The sequence below is a fragment of the Leucoraja erinacea genome, chromosome 13, assembly GCF_028641065.1.
Source record: "Leucoraja erinacea ecotype New England chromosome 13, Leri_hhj_1, whole genome shotgun sequence".
In the NCBI taxonomy this organism is placed as follows: Eukaryota; Metazoa; Chordata; class Chondrichthyes; order Rajiformes; family Rajidae; genus Leucoraja; species Leucoraja erinaceus.
This window is the reverse complement of record NC_073389.1, coordinates 34,434,573-34,453,159: the sequence shown is the minus strand read 5'-3', so window position 1 is coordinate 34,453,159 and position 18,587 is coordinate 34,434,573. Positions and strand designations below refer to the sequence as shown.

At 48.1% G+C, this 18,587-nt stretch overlaps 1 protein-coding gene across 6 annotated transcripts in view; it reads left to right on the top strand.

Annotated features, from left to right (window-relative positions):
• The first annotated feature begins 11,487 nt into the window (after positions 1-11,487).
• LOC129702847 (integrator complex subunit 6-like) overlaps positions 11,488-18,587 on the top strand; it is an 85,445-nt gene continuing 78,345 nt past the window's right edge. Inside the window, exons 1-2 of one of the 6 annotated variants that reach the window (XR_008724454.1) lie at positions 11,488-12,004; positions 12,165-12,242. Coding sequence is in view for 3 of the 6 variants with exons in the window: in XM_055644877.1 (XP_055500852.1) it covers positions 11,894-12,004; positions 12,165-12,242 (189 nt within the window). In the remaining 3 variants the exon portion in view is untranslated. The remainder of the gene's footprint in view (positions 12,005-12,164; positions 12,243-18,587) is intronic. The other 5 variants (XR_008724453.1, XR_008724452.1, XM_055644877.1 and 2 more) reach the window with 5 other exon arrangements.

Here is an 18,587-nt window from a genome sequence, read left to right as displayed (position 1 = left end):
TGGGCAGCACCGGAAGCCGATTGCACGGTTCAGCTTCGAAACCAGTCCGGCCTTTGGTCCGGCCTGTGCGCCGAGGAAATGTTTCCGTCAGAAACGGAAGGAACCCACCTTGTAGTCGGCGGGAAAGGAAAGGCTCATCCAATCAATCTTTACAAGCAAAGATACTTGATTCTATTATCTTTGGTTAGAAGACAACAAACTTGAGTTGGCAACAGTAATGCAGCGTTCCAATTCTCTGCACGGGGAAATGTAAACAATTTTGATGATTACAACGTTATCTGCAATGGCACAGAAAGCGCCAATTTGTCCCTTGGGTTCATGAGGCTTGCAAGGGAACAATTCCATAAGTTCCATGCCTTCCCTTATTTGCACTGGTATATTATTGTCACATGTACCAGGGTACTTGGAAAAGCCAATCGTGCTTGATTCTTTTTTTGCCATTAACCTACACCACTACTTAAATTAGTGTAGCCAAGTCTGAGCATGTCTTTGGCATATAGGAGGGAACTGGAAACCTACACAATCACAGAAAGTGCAGATTAATTCGTGACAGCAGTTGGAATTGAACCTGTGTTCCTGCAGGTGTGAGGCTACAACACTCAAAGACACACCACTATAGGGAGGTTTCACGACCCATGACCCGTACTGTTGCTACGCTCCAAATGGATTACACGCGATGTACTGCAGGTAGGCACATACCATTGTTTCCAGTGTAACGGGCCCGTTAAAACCCGCTGAAATTGTCAATTTTTGCCTGTAAATAATTATGGAAATCGGGATAAGCGTGAGAGACATTTAGCATACTTCAGAATTCCAAAAGTGAGGAGAAATGACGGTAGATAGAAACAAGAGCTGAAGTGACAACAACAGCCAGAGTGCTTGGCGAACATTGGCCGTTTGCTCACTGCATTTCATCAAGTAAGGCATTATTTGTGTTTTTTCTTGATTCCTTTGGCATCTAAAAAGTTTCAGAAGTGATAAATCTGGCTGTAATTTTTTTAAATCGCCCATGGTTCTCGTGCGTTTTTACATACAAAATGAAAACGCATCTGAAGAAAAATTTACAGCCAGATTTATCACTTCTGAGAATTTTTAGATACCAAAGGAATCAAGAAAAAACACAAATAATGCCTTACGATTAAATGCAGTGAGCAAACGCGATAATTCCCAATATTTTCAATGTTTACCAAGCACTTTAGCTGCTGTAGTTCCTTCAGTTCTCGCTTCTCTATACCTTCATCGCTTCACGTTTGGAATTCTAAAGTTGGGTACATGTCTCTCACACTTACCCAGACTCCCACAATTTTTTTCAGCGCAAAAATTCAACATTTTGGCGGTTTTTAACAGGTAGGAAAGTACGCGTTTCTAGCATTAATAACATTTACTGTAAGTAACGGATGTCTTCCAGTTGGATTTAGCGGCTCCGTGTGTCGAGCCCTATGACCTTCCGTGCAACCCCCCTATACTGTGGGTTGTTTAAGAAGGAATGGCAGATGCTGGAAAATCGAAGGTAGACAAAAATGCTGGAGATACTCAGCGGGTGAGGCAAAGGAAGTAGGTGACGTTTCGAGTCGAGACCTTTCTTCACTATGCTGTGAGAATGTGTTGGGGGTGATTTATGTACTGCACCACCCACCACCTAATCTGCACCTGGACTCCAAGGTATGGGGGACCCATGAGATTTTAGTGGATGCAAAACGATAATCGGTGGTTTTGAAAAGGATTTATTCACAATCGCAATTCTCCGACTATACAAGTAATACAACACAACCGACCACAACGGTGGTCCTTGAATGTCTGACGGGGAAAGCCCCAAAACTTCGCGAAAACCCGACCCCCCCCCCCCCCCAGAGTCACGTGCGCATGGCTTCCGACCGAGGGTTCGATGCTGACGCGCACCAGCAGGCGCTGCTACATGCCCCCCCCCCCCCCTCCCCCAGAAACCGAGCTACGGAAACGCACCGGGAGCCGAATGGTATGGCCTGAACGCGTAGTCCTCAAACGCGGGACGGGCGTAACAACAGGGACCGGCAGAACCGAACCGGAGGGACGTGAAAAACGCGAACAAGGGGCGGGTGTAACAATGGGGGCCGGCGAAACAGGGCCGGGAACAACAGGGGCAGGAGACAACAGAACGGCCGGCGGATGACCTCTACGCCGTGGTGTGGCTGTGACCACAGGGCTGTCCTCGTCCACGTGCGCAGGCTTGAGGCAGCCAACAGAGACGAACTGCTCCCGGCCGCCCACGTCCATCGTGAATGTGGCGACCCCAGTCCACAGCACCCTATACGGCCCCTCATAAACCTGCTGCAGCGGCGAGCGGTGGACGTCCCTACGAAGGAAAACAAGCACAATTCTGTAATGACACCAGAACATGCACCGAGGCCGACCTGTGCCTGGAGGTGGGGACGGAGAATAGCTCGCCCACCTGCTCACGAAGGTCGGCTAGCACCGCCGAAGCCGAAACCTCCTGACCACTGGTGGCGCGGCAGGAAATCCCCTTGTACCCGCAAAGCCGAGCCATAGACGAACTCGGCTGAGGAGGCGTCCAGGTCTGATGCCCAGAAGGCATGGAGGCATGGTTCTGATGCCCAGAAGGACCCAGGGCAACTGGTCAACCCAATCGGGGCTGGTGAGCCGGGCCTTCAACGCCGACTTAAGGTGTCTATGGAACCGCTCGATTAACCCATTCGCCTCCGGCTGATAAGCGGTTGTCTGGTGTAGGCGGGCGCCGTATATCTGCGCTAAGCCGGACCACAGAGACGAGGTGAACTGTGCCCCGTGGTCTGTGGTGATGTCAAACGGCACCCCTAAATGAGCTATCCAGTTCGACACAATAGCCCGAGCGCAAGCCTCCGTGGAGGTATCCGATAACGGGATAGCCTCGGGCCACCTTGTGAACGTAAGAATGCTGTTCATCGATTACAGCTCAGCATTCAACAACATTATACTCTCTAAACTGATCACCAAACTCGATAACCTGGGCATCGACCCCTCCCTCTGCAACTGGATACTGGGCTTTCTAACCAACAGACCCCAGTCTGTTAGGTTAGACAAGCACACCTCTTCAACCCTCACCCTGAACACCGGCGTTCCACAGGGCTGTGTGCTGAGCCCCCTCCTCTACTCCCTCTTCACTTACGACTGCACACCTGTACATGGTATTAACACCATCATCAAGTATGCAGATGATACAACGGTGATTGGCCTCATCAGCAACAACGATGAGTCGGCCTATAGGGAGGAGGTCCAGCTCCTAGCAGCATGGTGCGTTGACAACAACCTGGCCCTTAACTCCAAGAAGACCAAGGAGCTCATTGTAGACTTCAGGAAGTTTAAGGGTGGCACGCACACCCCCATCCACATCAACGGGACGGAGGTGGAACGTGTTTCCAGCTTCAGGTTCCTGGGGGTCAACATCTCCGATGAACTCTCTTGGACCCACAATACCTCAACTCTGGTCAAGAAGCCTCAGCAGCGTCTCTTCTTCCTGAGGAGACTGAAGAAGGTCCATCTGTCTCCTCAGATTCTGGTGAACTTCTACCGCTGCACCATCGAGAGCATCCTGACCAACTGTATCACAGTATGGTATGGCAACTGCTCTGTCTCCAACCGGAAAGCACTGCAGAGGATGGTGAAAATTGCCCAACGCATCACCGGTTCCTCGCTCCCCTCCATTGAGTCTGTCCAAAGAAAGCGTTGTCTGCGAAGGGCTCTCAGCATCGCCAAGAACTGCTCTCACCCCAACCATGGACTGTTTACCCTCCTACCATCCGGGAGGCGCTACAGGTCTCTCCGTTGCCGGATCAGCAGGTCCAGGAACAGCTTCTTCACTGCGGCTGTCACACTACTCAACTCTGTACCTCGGTGACTGCCAATCAACCCACCCCCCCCCGCCGGACACTCCTCCCACAGGAAAAACACTATGACTGTATGCATGTAAATAGATTTATTTATTGAAATCATATTCTATGTCGCTCTCCAGGGAGATGCTAACTGCATTTCGTTGTCTCTGTACTGTACACTGACAATGGCAATTAAAGTTGAATCTGAATCTGAATCTGAACCTGTCCCCTATAGTAAGCAGGTGCGTGGCACCACGCGAACATGGTAAGGGACCGACAAGGTCTACATGATTATGCAGGAACCTGCCATCAGGCACCACAAAATCCACGGGCGGCCGTACATGTCGCTGAACCTTGGAGGTCTGGCACGGGATGCAAGAATGGACCCAGGGGGCCACCTGATTCTGCAGCCCGTGCCAAACGAATTTGTGCTGAGCCCCCTCCTCTACTCCCTCTTCACTTACGACTGCACACCTGTACATGGTATTAACACCATCATCAAGTATGCAGATGATACAACGGTGATTGGCCTCATCAGCAACAACGATGAGTCGGCCTATAGGGAGGAGGTCCAGCTCCTAGCAGCATGGTGCGTTGACAACAACCTGGCCCTTAACTCCAAGAAGACCAAGGAGCTCATTGTAGACTTCAGGAAGTTTAAGGGTGGCACGCACACCCCCATCCACATCAACGGGACGGAGGTGGAACGTGTTTCCAGCTTCAGGTTCCTGGGGGTCAACATCTCCGATGAACTCTCTTGGACCCACAATACCTCAACTCTGGTCAAGAAGCCTCAGCAGCGTCTCTTCTTCCTGAGGAGACTGAAGAAGGTCCATCTGTCTCCTCAGATTCTGGTGAACTTCTACCGCTGCACCATCGAGAGCATCCTGACCAACTGTATCACAGTATGGTATGGCAACTGCTCTGTCTCCAACCGGAAAGCACTGCAGAGGATGGTGAAAATTGCCCAACGCATCACCGGTTCCTCGCTCCCCTCCATTGAGTCTGTCCAAAGAAAGCGTTGTCTGCGAAGGGCTCTCAGCATCGCCAAGAACTGCTCTCACCCCAACCATGGACTGTTTACCCTCCTACCATCCGGGAGGCGCTACAGGTCTCTCCGTTGCCGGATCAGCAGGTCCAGGAACAGCTTCTTCACTGCGGCTGTCACACTACTCAACTCTGTACCTCGGTGACTGCCAATCAACCCACCCCCCCCCGCCGGACACTCCTCCCACAGGAAAAACACTATGACTGTATGCATGTAAATAGATTTATTTATTGAAATCATATTCTATGTCGCTCTCCAGGGAGATGCTAACTGCATTTCGTTGTCTCTGTACTGTACACTGACAATGGCAATTAAAGTTGAATCTGAATCTGAATCTGAACCTGTCCCCTATAGTAAGCAGGTGCGTGGCACCACGCGAACATGGTAAGGGACCGACAAGGTCTACATGATTATGCAGGAACCTGCCATCAGGCACCACAAAATCCACGGGCGGCCGTACATGTCGCTGAACCTTGGAGGTCTGGCACGGGATGCAAGAATGGACCCAGGGGGCCACCTGATTCTGCAGCCCGTGCCAAACGAATTTGGACGCCACTAGGGCGGACGTGGCACAAATGGATGGGTGGGCCAAACTGTGGACTGTGTCAAAAACTCGCCGTCTACAACAGATTGGAATAACCGGGCGAGCTCTACCCGTGGAGATATCACAGAGGACCTTGACCCCAGCCGTGCCGCAAGGCACCTCAGCTAGCTCAAGGCCTGATTCAGCCGTGTGATAATCCGCCATGCCGACCCACAGCCCCTGACAATGCGGCCCACAGGGAGAGACAGTGTGGACGGCAGCCCTGGCCTGACAGCGCTGACCCTGGGGGGGAGAGTAAGGGCTGTCCCGAGGGATGCGCTCCTTCGGCCGCTAACACCTTGGTGCTCGGGTTCAAAGCAAAGATACTAGAGCATTTGGTTCTGAGCTCTCAGTCACCCAAAATAATAACCCCACAATATTGCAATCAAATTGCTCTGACTTTGAGTTTGCTTTATATAGTGAAGGCTTATCGAGATGGTGCTGTCTCTCTGGACATGTCAATGAATGTGGCTATTAGTCGAGGATTGTAAAAGATGCTACACCATGAGATTACACCAGTTTAAACCTGATACCTTCACACTTTCAATGACAGCACCCACAATTATTTACAGCGCAAAAAAATTATCATTTCGGCGTTTTTAACAGGTAAGAAAGGTTCCCGTTTCGTGTGTTAACGGTGTATACCGAGGCTGCCATGCCATTGGATGGAGCTGCTCTGTGCATCGTGTCCTTTGACCCGATGACCTTACATGCAACCTCCCTTTATCTCTTGTTTCCCTCTCACCTGACTCTCAGTCTGAAGAAGGGTCTCGACTCAAAACACCACCTATTCCTTTTCTCCAAAGATGCTGCGTGATCCGCTGAGTTACTCCAGCTTTGTGTGTCTATCTTCAGTATGAACAGTGTAGAGCAGGCGACTGAACACACATCTACAAGATGCTCCCTTGTTAATGATTATAGAGGAGGAAGTGTCTTTGCCTAGTCACAATGATTGTGGTGTGCCGATGAAGAAGTTGTGGATGTAATTACATAGCGATGAGCAGAAACCCAGAGCAGCTCTTGGGCTTGTGTGGCAAAGGGGTGCCGTGACTTGAGGTGCACTCGTCGTGGTGTCTCTGTGACAATCTGATGGAGGAGGTGGGATTCACTGGTCTGTGCCTTTCGAGAGAGGGCCAGCGTGGCTGCTTCTCGTCTGATGTTGGCTGGGGTGATGCCAGCGAGGACGGGCAGTTGGTTTACTGGGGTGGCTCGTAGGCATCCGGAGACAGTCCGCAGGGCGCTGTTGAGGGCAGCATCCAGCTTCTTGGCATGAGGGCTACGGCACCAGACCGGGGCGCAGTACTCGGCAGCTGAGAACACCAGGGCCACTGTGGACATACGCAGTGTCTTCGTCGTGGCTCCCCATGTGGTGACGGCTCAGCGGCGTATCAGTGCGGCACGGGCGCTTGTCTTTGCCTTGGCACCTGTAGATTGGTGCTGCATGTGAACCAATCACACATAACTCCACCCCACTTGAGTTTCAAGTGCTCATTAAAGATGTGTTTAAATCACACACTGTCTCTGGCTCTTGTTTACAGCACCTTCCTGGTGATGTTTGAATGACAACGTTCTGTCGAGCTTCACGCCGAGGTACGTGGGGACAGGCTGGGACCGTAACCGGGCATTATCCACCATGACGTTCATCTCGCAGGTCGCTTCCCTGTTGTTGAGGTGGAACATTGAAGATGTTGTCTTACCCATGCTGAGCTTGAGGCGCCAGTTCCTCAGGTATGAAGACAGGATGTTCATGTCTTCAGAGAGACCCTCTTCTGCTGCTTCCCAGGATGGCTCACTGAATAGGATGTCCAGGTCATCAGCATAGCCATACTTCTTTGACTGGGTTGCAGGCAGGTCATGGATGTAGATGTTGAACAGCATTGGTGCCAGCACTGACCCTGTGGGACGTCGTTCTTAAGTTTCCTCACCCTGCTGCATTGCACGTTGCTGGTGTATAGCCTGAAGCTGCGGTTGCTCAGCATCTCCATGATGAAGCTCACCATGTGCTTGTCTGGGATGGTTTCCAGAAGCTTCATGTGTAGTCCACGCAGCCAGACAGTATCATATGCAGCTTTGAGGTCCAAGAAGACAATGCTGTCTTCTTGGTGAATTTGCTAACAATCAGACACATCTTCAGTTGTGTACCTCAATGTCACTGGGTGTTTTGGCCTTTTATCACAATACACCCTCAGTTGAGGCAGGCCCACCGCAGGTTAATCAGACCTGGGTGTGTGTCTTATTGTTAGCCTCTAGATGGTCACGTGGCAGCCCAGACAGCATCTTTCCTCTTCAGCCACAGCTAGTGACTGCTCTGTTCGGCGGCATTGGCAAGTTCTTTTATTGCCCTCCTTTGTGCCTGCCCTTTGACTCCTACTTCCCTCAGGAGTCTTGCGGTGGAACTGGCTACAAAGCCCCTGCACCCCACCTCCACTGGACACACCCTTACACTCCAACCTCTCTCCTCTGCCTCTGCTGCAAGGTTTGAATATCAAAGCTTTTTCCTTTCATAAGCCTCGTCCACAGCCTCCTCCATGGGACCATCAACTCAATGGTGAAAACACGCCAACAGGAGTTGGACCAGAGAACGAGGTCTGGTCGCAGGTTTGTAACTGCGATTTCAACTGGAAACGAAAGCCTCTGGCCTAGGTCAACACGCATTTCCCAGTCCCTGGCTGCGTTCAGTGGGCATGAGTTGAGAGGCGAGGGGTTAGTCCTCCGTTTCTCTCCTTCCCGATGAAGGATGGTATTTGCGGGAATGTTATCTGGGCATTGATAGACATGGCGTTGGTGGTAACTCTCTTGCACTTGAGTTCAGCTGCCAAACACCTCAGCGCCAGGTGTATCTGCCTTGTGTTAGGCTGCTCTTACAACCGACCAGGATGTGCTTGAGGTTTGCTGGAACCTCTCCCAGCCAAAGATTTAGGTTTGTGGGAGAGGGAAGGACGTCATATGTGGCTCAGATCATGAAGCTCTACTTATTTGACTCCATGGTCCACAGCTCTCTCCATGTGATCTTCCTCCTCTCAACGCCATCCCACGTCATCCAGCGGCCTTGTTTGGCTTGTGATATGGCTTTGGCACACCTGCTGCTTGTTTTTACTTGTTTTTCACTTGGGGAGAAATGCCATGGAAGTCACTGATGTGCACTACCTCAGGGGGCTCCAAATCAGACCTGCTGGACTGTTGGAGAGCCAGTGGGATGCTGACATACTGGGAGCGGTGGGATAGTGACATCCGGTGTGAGGGGTGGGATACCGATATTCAATATGAGGGGTTGGATACTGACATCCCCTGAGGGCAGGACACTGATATTCAGTCTGAGGGGTGGGAAAATGAAATCCAGTGTGACGGGTGAGATACTGATATTCAGTCTAAGGGGTGGGACACTGATATTCAATGTGAGGGGTGAAATACTGACATCCCAGAAGGGATGAGATATGATGTGAATTCTGTAAATCAATTTGACCTGTTATACCAGTCTGACTCTTAGCTGGTTGGTCTAGGTGGTTGTGTCCTTGGGACCTCACTCACCCCACCACGCCTCAGCTACCCACACCCCCAGACCGTGCTGCATTCCTCAAGCTTCTTTCTGTCTATGTTTTTGTTTGTTTCCTGCTGTTGCCTTTGTTGAATAAAACCTTTAGATGAGCATTTGCAATGTCAACATTAAGGGGAAATATTAACTCCACATTTGTATTAAACTCACCCTCACACTTAAGTTGGCGTTTCTAATAATTTTTCTATTCTTGTTGTTTTTAGATTTTCTCACCCATCCCTTGCAAACTGTGTGAAGGAGTGGGAGGCTTCGCATTTAATTAACAGGATGACAACTGGCATCGTGATGTTCCTGTCATGGCCCACATCTATCTTTATAGCAGCTGTCAAGGTGGTCAGACTTATAGAACAAGTGTTTTATGGGCTCTCACAATCCATGTAATAAAGCAAGCAACTCGTGCCAACTGGCTGTGATTATCCTGTTGAATGCCAACTCAGAATTGAGAGCCAGAACTCAGAGCTTCCTCTCGTGGGAACGTCTGGTATCAGGCTTGACCTTTTGACTTAGAGTCTGAAATGATTGGATGGATTTTCTACCTTCCCTTATTACTGGGTATATACAGTACATCCAAATTATTGTAGAATTCAAATTCTTCATGGAAAAAATGACATTTGAATAATCGGAATAAATCATATTTTCCCTTATATAATCTTGAGTGGGGGGGAGTTGTGAGGGGAGGGGTTTTTGGGCGGGGGATAAACATGATGTTATCCGTTTTTTGGCAAAAACAGAAAGGAAGATTATTATCTGAATGGTGGGATGCAAGCAGAAGCCTCCACGTGGTGCATCACGGGCTATGCTGACGACAGAAACTGTACCGCAGTGACTGACTGAAGTAGCCAATTCTGCAACCACCGACCGTCAACCGTCATTGACTGACCGGAAAGACGTGATATGGAAGATGGCCGGACACGAGGAAGATCTGAATGGTGATTTAGGAAAGGGGGAGGTGCAATGACATTTGGGTGGCCTGGTACGCCAGTGAATAAAATGAAGCATGCAGGAGCATCAGGTGGTTACGAATAAAAATGGCAGATTGGCCTTCATTGTGAGAGAAAGCAGGAGCAGGGATGTCTCACTACAACCAATAGGATCTTGGCAGGTGCTATGTGGGGTTTTAGTTGACTTTTCAGATGATGGTCTGGGTTAGAAGAAATGCAGTGAAGGTTGGTATATGAAGAAAAATTGGGATGACAGACTGATATTTACTGGAGTTTAGCACAGTGAGTGGAATCTCATTGAAATTTACAAAATCATGATCCAAATCGACAGGCCGATGTCGGATCAAGTAAAAAGGGTTTTATTGTCATATGTTCCAGACTAAACAATGAAATTCTTACTTGCAACAGCACAACAGAATATCAGAACATTGTACTATGTAAACCATATGATAAACAAAAAAAACAATAAGAGCATAAAATGATGGGTGGACAGAAGCCACGGACATAGGGTAAGCACATAGGAACGAGATGAGGAGAAATGTATTCACCCCATGGGATTCTCTCCCACTGAACGCATTTGAGGCCAAATAATTGAATTTACTGAAGAAGGAATCAAATTTAGTTCTAAAGACTGAAGAGATCAATTGATATGCGAAGATAGGAACTGGTTACTGAATTTGAATGATTAACCACGAGCGATAAATGGTCGAGCTAGTTTAAAGAACCAAATAGATTATTCCCATTCCAGTTTTCTAAAGTTCTTATTCCTATGCTGCACTCCCAAAGACAGGACATGACTGTGGAAGAGAGGAGCTGCACTTTCCTAACATTACGTTGTGGATTGGGGTGTAGATCAGAGCTGCTTCATTCCTCGGGATTGGGCTGTTGACCTGAGTTGCTTTTTCCCTGGGATTAGGCTGTGGGTCTGAGCTGCTTAATTCGCAGGGACCTGGGTGTAGATCTGAGTTGCTTCATTGGCAGGGACTGGGCTGTGGATCCGAGTTGCTTCATTCTCAGGAATTGGGCTGTGGATCTGAGGCTTCATTCTCTGGGATTGGGTTGTGGGTTTGAGCTGCTGCGCTCTCTGTGCCCATAGTTCCCACAACGGCTTAATCAGACACACAAAACAAACGTAGTGGAAGCAAGTCGTCCACGATACCGAGGGATGGCAGAGAAGGAGAGATCGCCGGGAGCCGGGACGTAACCCTCCCTACCTCCGAGCCCAGCGTCTGGGCATCTGTCGCCAGTGCGCACGCGCAGAACTCGGGACGTTTTGGAAGGCTGGGTGATTTGAAAATAGCTGCTCATGCGCACTGGCGACGGCTGACGTGTGCGTTTCTGCCCGCTTGCGCCGCTCGGACATGCGCGCGGCCGCCCCGGCACGGGCTCCCCCCCAGCGCGAGCAGCGCGTCGGAATATGCAAACATGCAAACGAAGGGGGGCTGCCCGTGACCAATGGGTGGCCGCGGCAGCGACTAGTCACGTGGGTCCGGTGGGTGGATTGGAGGGGGAGTCAAAACGAGAAGCAAAGTTGTGCCGAGCGGCATTTAAGAGAGGGACAGGCACACGGAAGGGCAGCAAGGCGGAGAGCCGGGGCTGGATAGATAGATAGCGTGTGTGGTGGGGCGTGGGAGCTGCCCGCACGGGGTGGGGGGGAGGAGGGCTTGGGGGTAAAGGTAAAAGGCAGACACAACAGAGCCGAAACCCCCCCACAGCCCCTTCCCTCCACTGACCCCTCAAACGTCAGCGGTCGGTGTCCAGCTGAGCGGAGAATCGGGGCTCATTCACCCCGCCTCCCCTGAGTGTGGGCACCCCCCCCACGCCCATATTTACCCCCACCAGCCGCCCATCCAGGGGGTTTCTGGTGACAGCACACAGCTCCCCCACCCCGCCGGGGTTGACCCCCTAACTGCCCCCTCCACCATGCCCATCTTACTTTTCCTCATAGACACGTCCGCCTCCATGAGCCAGCGCACCCATCTGGGCACCACCTACTTGGACATAGCCAAAGGCGCGGTTGAGACCTTCATGAAGGTAAAAAAAGGAATTAAAAGCAATGGGAGTTTTGTTTTTAATTATTGAACGAAAAACGGGTTGGGGGACAGGCCTCAGGCCCCGCAGTGGCGCCGGTGGTTGATCCTCTAACTTGTCTCCTCTCTCTTCCCCCTCCATCTTATTCCCCGTCTCTACACAGCTGCGGGCCCGCGACCCTGGCAGCCGCGGGGACAGGTACATGTTGGTGTCGTTCGATGAGCCGCCCTACGGTATTAAGGTAAACCCGTGCCCTGGCGCTAACGTTGTGGGGAGAGCAGCGGGAGGGAGGGGAGGACGAGACTGGTCGATTTGCATTGATTGAGTTGTGTAAGAAGGGAGGGGAGGCTTGTGGCTGCCTTTCCGCCATGGCACCTCAAACATGGCCGACTTCTTCCTCTGAGGCTGGGCTACAGCTGCCGGGGGACGGCGGATACGCCGCTTCGTTTCACAAAACTAATTGGGTGGGAGGGAGGGTGCTGGAGGGAAGCTAACTTGGGGAGTTTCAAAACAAGTCCACTGCTTTGTACTGAATGTGAAGTCGGTCCGCTCCCTGGTGATTCATTCTCACAAGGATGTGTGGCAGACTTGATCCTTAAAGGGGAAGGGCGGTCTTTGTCACATACGCAAACTTGCTCCTTTAAGGGGAGGGCAATCCAAATCAAATGCCCACACTTGTTTCTTAAAGGGGAAAGCCACCCGATAAAACATTTCAGCTGTTTTAACCAAGATATTTTGACGCACCTCAAAACACACAACTGCTTACATAAAGAGGTACATGTGGGCACACCTACTGATAGGCTCTCCTCCAAGTCAGACTCTATAAAGTCGTGGAATTATTAACAATTTTTTTCATTTCTTGATCTTTATCCTGAACGATCTTCCTTTCCATATCCCTTTCCCAGAATGTGTAGGGAGGAACTGCAAATGCTGGTTTCAACCGAAGACGGACACAAAATGTTGGACTAACTCAGCGGGTCAGGAAGCATCTCTGGAGAAAATGAACAGGTGATGTTTCAGGTCTGAAGAAGGGACTCGACGCAAAACGTCACCTATGCTTTTTCTCCAGAGGTGCTGACTGACCCGCTGAGTTACTCCAGCCTTTTTTGTCTGTCTTCCCTTCCCCAGATGTCCTGTTGTGGTTCAAGATGGCTTGCTACTATTACTGCTATTTGGTTCAATTGGGGATGGCATTACAGTGATCCTTAAATAAGATACTCCTGTAAAATGGCAAGACACCTTGAATTAAATGCTGAAATTTGTTCTCGAAAAATTAAGGATAGTCTTGTTAAATTATTTTTGTTTAAAATATCTTCTTCCAATTTTAGGTAACAACAACTTGGCATCATATAATGGAGCAGAATGTCTCAAGGCAACTCACAGGAGTGTTGTCAAACAAAGTCTGGCACTGAACCGCACAAGACTAAAAGCTTGATCAAAAGAATACATGTTGAGGAGCATCTTAGATAAGGAGACGGAGATTCTGACCCTTACGGGCAGGTTTCCCGAATTTTGGGTAACGGCGTCTGAGTGATGGAACTTTTCAATTTAGATAGACCCAAAACGCAGGAATAACTCAGTGGGACAGGGAGCATATCTGGAGAGAAGGAATGGGTGATGTTTTTGGTCGAGACCCTTCAGTTTAGAATTTTCCAGGGTCTGAACTGCAGAAGTCGTTGAGTGTTACAGTGTGGAAACAGGCCCTTCGGCCCAACTTGCCCACACAGGCCAACATGTCCCAGCTACACTAGTCCAATCTGCCCGTGTTTGGCTTGTAAACCTCCAAACCTGTCCTATCTATGTACCTGTGTGTTTCTTAAATGTTAGGATAATTCCTGCCTCAACTACCTCCTACGGCAGCTTGTTCCATACCACCACCACCACCACCCTTTGTGTGAAAAAGGTGCCCCTCAGATTCCTATTAAATCTTTTCCCCTTCACCTTAAACCTATTCACCTACTCTGGGCAAGAGACTATGTGCATCCACCTGATCTATTAGTTTCATGATTTTATATACCTCTATAAGATCACCCCTCATCCCCCTGCGCTCCAAGGAATAGAGTCCCGGTCTACTCAACCTCTCCCGATAGCTCAGACCCTCTAGTCCTGGCAACATCCTTGTTAATCTTCTCTGTACCCTTTCCAGCTTGACAACTTTCCTGTAACATGGTGCCCAGAACTGAACACAATACTCTAAATGCGGCCTCACCAGCGTCTTCTACAACTGCAACATAACCTCCCAACTTCTATATTCAATACTCTCTGATGAAGGCCAATGTGCCAAATGCCTTTTTGAGCACCCTATCTCCCTACGACTCCACCGTCAAGGAACCATGCACATGCACTCCTAGATCCCTCTGCCCTACAACATACCCCAGAGCCCTATCTGTGTCGGTCCTGCCCAGGTTAGACTTCCCAAAATGCAACACCTCACTTTTCTCTGTATTAAATTTTATCAACAATTGCTCAGCCCACCTGGCCAATTGATCGAGATCTTGCAGCAAAATAAACCTCAAAACTTCCAAAAATAATCTTCAAAAAAAACGATCAGCTTTGTGAAACACGACCTCCCACGTGCTAAACCATGCTGACTATCCCCAATCAGCTCTTGTCTGTCTAAATGCATGTATATCATATCCCTCAGAATACTCTCGAGTAACTTTGCAACTACAGATGTTAAGCTCACTGGCCTATAGTTCCCAGCATTTTCCCTGCAACCCTTCTTGAAGAAAGACACATTTACCACCCTCCAGTCTCCCGGAACCTTTCCTGTATTTAAAGACGACTCGTAAATTTCAATTAGTGCTCCTGCAATTCTCTCGCTGTATATCTTCTCTCCAGTATATCTGATCAGGCCCTGGAGATTTGGCTACGTTCATACGTTTAGGGCGACAGATGGCGCAATGGGCTAAGTGTTCGGCTGGCAACCGGAAGGGAGCCGGTTCGAATCCCGCTTGGAGTGCATACTGTCATTGTGTCCTTGGGCAAGACACTTCACCCACCTTTGCCTGCGTGTGAATGTGTGTGAGTGATTGGTGGTGGTCGGAGGGGCCGTAGGTGCAGATTAGCAGCCATGCTTCCGTCAGTCTGCCCCAGGGCAGCTATGGCTACAGAAGTAGCTCACCACCACCGAGTGTGACTGAGGAGTGAATGAATAATGCGATGTAAAGCGCCTTGAGTATCTAGAAAGGCGCTATATAAATCCCATCCATTATTATTATTATTATACGTGATAGTACCTTCAGCACCTCTTCGACCGTAACACTGACTGCTCTTAAGACACTTCCATTGACTGCCCCAAGTTCCTCTGTCCTCCTGTTACTTTCTCCTCGGTAAATACATAGGGGAAATACTCATCGAGGACCTTGCCCATCTCCAGTGGCTCCACACAGAGTTGACTGCTGTGATTCCTGAGGGGTCCCATTCCCTCTCCGGGTACACTTTTTCCCCTTGTGTATTTATAAAATCTTTTGGGGTTGGCCTTAATGCTATCTGCCAAAGTATGATATTTTAAGGGCTGTAATACTGGAGGACACTACTGAGAGCAGCTAATACCATGGAGTTATTCCTTGGATGGAGGAGGGGAAACAAGTATAATTATTTTAAAATATAGGCATTACTTCCCTGGGAGTGACTGTAGATTAGCAAACATCCAAGTACGGCACAAATGAATTTAGGTGAGATCTGGATGCTGACAGTAAAGTTTAGATGATAGTTTTATGACGAATAGGAGGAGAGATAGGTCAGCCAGGAGTGTGTTGGAATAGTTCAATTTCCTGAAGATGTGGGTGAGGTTTTTGAGCGTGGATGGACTGAGATGGGAGCAGATGGTATTAGTAACGTGGAGCTAAGTCATCAAATGGAATGAACAAGTGGCCTAAAGTAGAATTGGAGAATATGACATCAAGGTTTAATATAGCCTGGAGCACTTTTAATTGAATGCTGAAGGCACTTCAAGTGGTGGTTGGGAGGCTGAGTTTGTATTGGCTAATCTTTGGGTGGCTGAATGGTTACCTCTTGTGGCAGTGACAATTTATTATTTCCATGTTTTTCCACAACCATATCCAAAGATACACTTAAGACTATACAGAAACACAGACAGCTTTTTTAAATTTTCATTCTTGGGTTGTGGGTTGGTTAACTATTTAAATTATAACAACAGCCCACTTTATTTCTTTGACATAACTGATTCATTGTATTCAAAATATTTTGGCTGCTCTGATTTCAATTTTGCATTCATGAACCATTAATCCTGATGTTGGGATTAATAATCCAGTAATATAACCGCCATGTTCCTATAGACTGTTTTCCCCACCCTTCTTTGCTCATGCTTTTCTCACAATTTTCAGACTGTTATTGAACTGTGGATCCAGAGAAGCTAATCTGAACTAAATGCTGGAAGGCTGCAACCTTAAGTTGAAGCATCATTACGAATGCCCTTGTTCTGCCTTTGTAACATGGCTTACCCCTGCCCGAGTGCTGATGAAACCTCACTCGTGTCTTTGTTTCCCAAAATGGTTACTTCAACGCACTCATGGCTGATGTCGATTTTTCTATACTCATAAAGTTAAGGTCATTCAAAACTCTCTCAGTTCACATTGTTCCACGTTCCAGCATCTGCCAGTCTGTCTTAATTCACATTGACCTGTTCATCTTATCTCCAGGCCTGCTGACCTTCGTTGTTTTTCAATTAGGTAGAGCTCCAGTTGAAAAAAAATCTTTCTTCATAGCCATGACTTTACCAATGGTCTTCAGCCTGCAGAAAAGGGAGTATTTCTCCCTTTTTCTGTTTCTTGATCATCTCTGACCATTGGAGATGTTGCTAAAACTTCCCTTGAAGGCCAAGGCATTCCATCTTTTAGCCTTCTGCCTCTCAGTTCAAGAAAAAAAAAACCTGTGAGAAAGTTTTTGGTCATCTGCCTGAACATGATTGTGCCATACTTTGTTTATAAAACTCCTGCAAAAATGCCTTGTGATATTATTGCACAATAGACACCATTTAAATTGGGTGGCTTATATTGAATTGATGCATTGTTCTCTGTAAAGGACTGCATCAAAAATGTGCTGCTAAATTTCCATTTGGGTTATGTTGTTTGGAAAAAATCTTGATTGGTTTTATTATAGAGGGGAGATGGTGGGAAGGCAGTTGAGTCGTGGAGAGATATAGCATGGATACATGCCCTGTCACCCTGAGTGCACTGACCATCAATCATCCATTTACACTAATCCTACATGTTAACCTTATTTTAAAAATAATTCTCCCCACATTCTCATCAACCCCATCCCCCCCAATCCTCTTCCAAATTCTAACACATCTACACACTAGGAGAAATTCACAGTGACAAATTGACCTAGCAACTCACATGGTATGTGGGATTGGGCGGGGACACGAGCATGCAGAGGAGCTCGCATGGTCACAAGTTGAACCCAGGTCTGTGAGGCAGCAGCTCTGCCAGTTGTGCTGCTTGCAATTTGAAGGAAATTGGATATTTCAGTGATGATACACATACCTCCTTTAATTTAGATTGAGTATGCATCCTGGCCTAATATTTTGTCAGCCAGACCGACTAATCCTTTAACCTGATTCATGTACTGCGGTTAATCACAGTGCCATCCATAATGTTTGGGACAAAGAACCATCAATTATTTATTTGCTTCTGTACTCTACAATTTGAGATTTGTAATAGAAAAAAATCACATGTGGTTAAAGTGCACATTGTCAGATTTTAATAAAAGCCATTTTTATACATTTTGGTTTCACCATGTAGAAATTACAGCTGTGTTTATACATACACCCCCCCCCATTTTAGGGCACCATAATGTTTGGGACACATGGCTTCAGACGTTTGTAATTGCTCAGGTGTGTTTACTTGCCTCCTTAATGCAGGTATAAGAGAGTTCTCAACACCTAGACTTTCCTCCAGTCTTTCCATCACATTTGGAAACTGTTATTGCTTTTTATCAGCATGAGGACCAGAATCAGCATGAGGACCAGACTGAGAAACAAGAATAAAACTGTTAAGAGACATCAGCCAAACCTTAGGCTAACTAAAATCAAATGTTTGGAACATCATTAAGAAGAAAGAGAGCACTGGTGAGCTTACTAATCTCAAAGGGACTGGCAGGCCAAGGAAGACCTCCACAGCTGATGACAGAAGAATTCTCTCTATAATAAAGAAAAATCCCTAAACACCTGTCCGACAGATCAGAAACACTTTTCAGGAGTCAGGTGTGGATTTGTCAATGACCACTGTCTGCAGAAGACTTCATGAACAGAAATACAGAGGCTACACTGCAAGATGCAAACCACTGGTTTGCTACAAAAATAGGATGGCCAGGTTACAGTTTGCCAAGAAGTTGTTAAAAGATCAACCACAATTCTGAAAAAAGGTCTTGTGGACAGATGAGATGAAGATTAACTTGTATCAAGAGTTATGGCAAGAGCAAAGTATAGAGGAGAGATAACAACCGAAGATCTAAAGCATACCATCTAATCTGTGAAACATGGTGGTGGGGTTGTTATGACCTGAGCATGTATGGCTGCTGAAGGTACTAGCTCACTTAGCTTCATTATCTTCAACTGCTG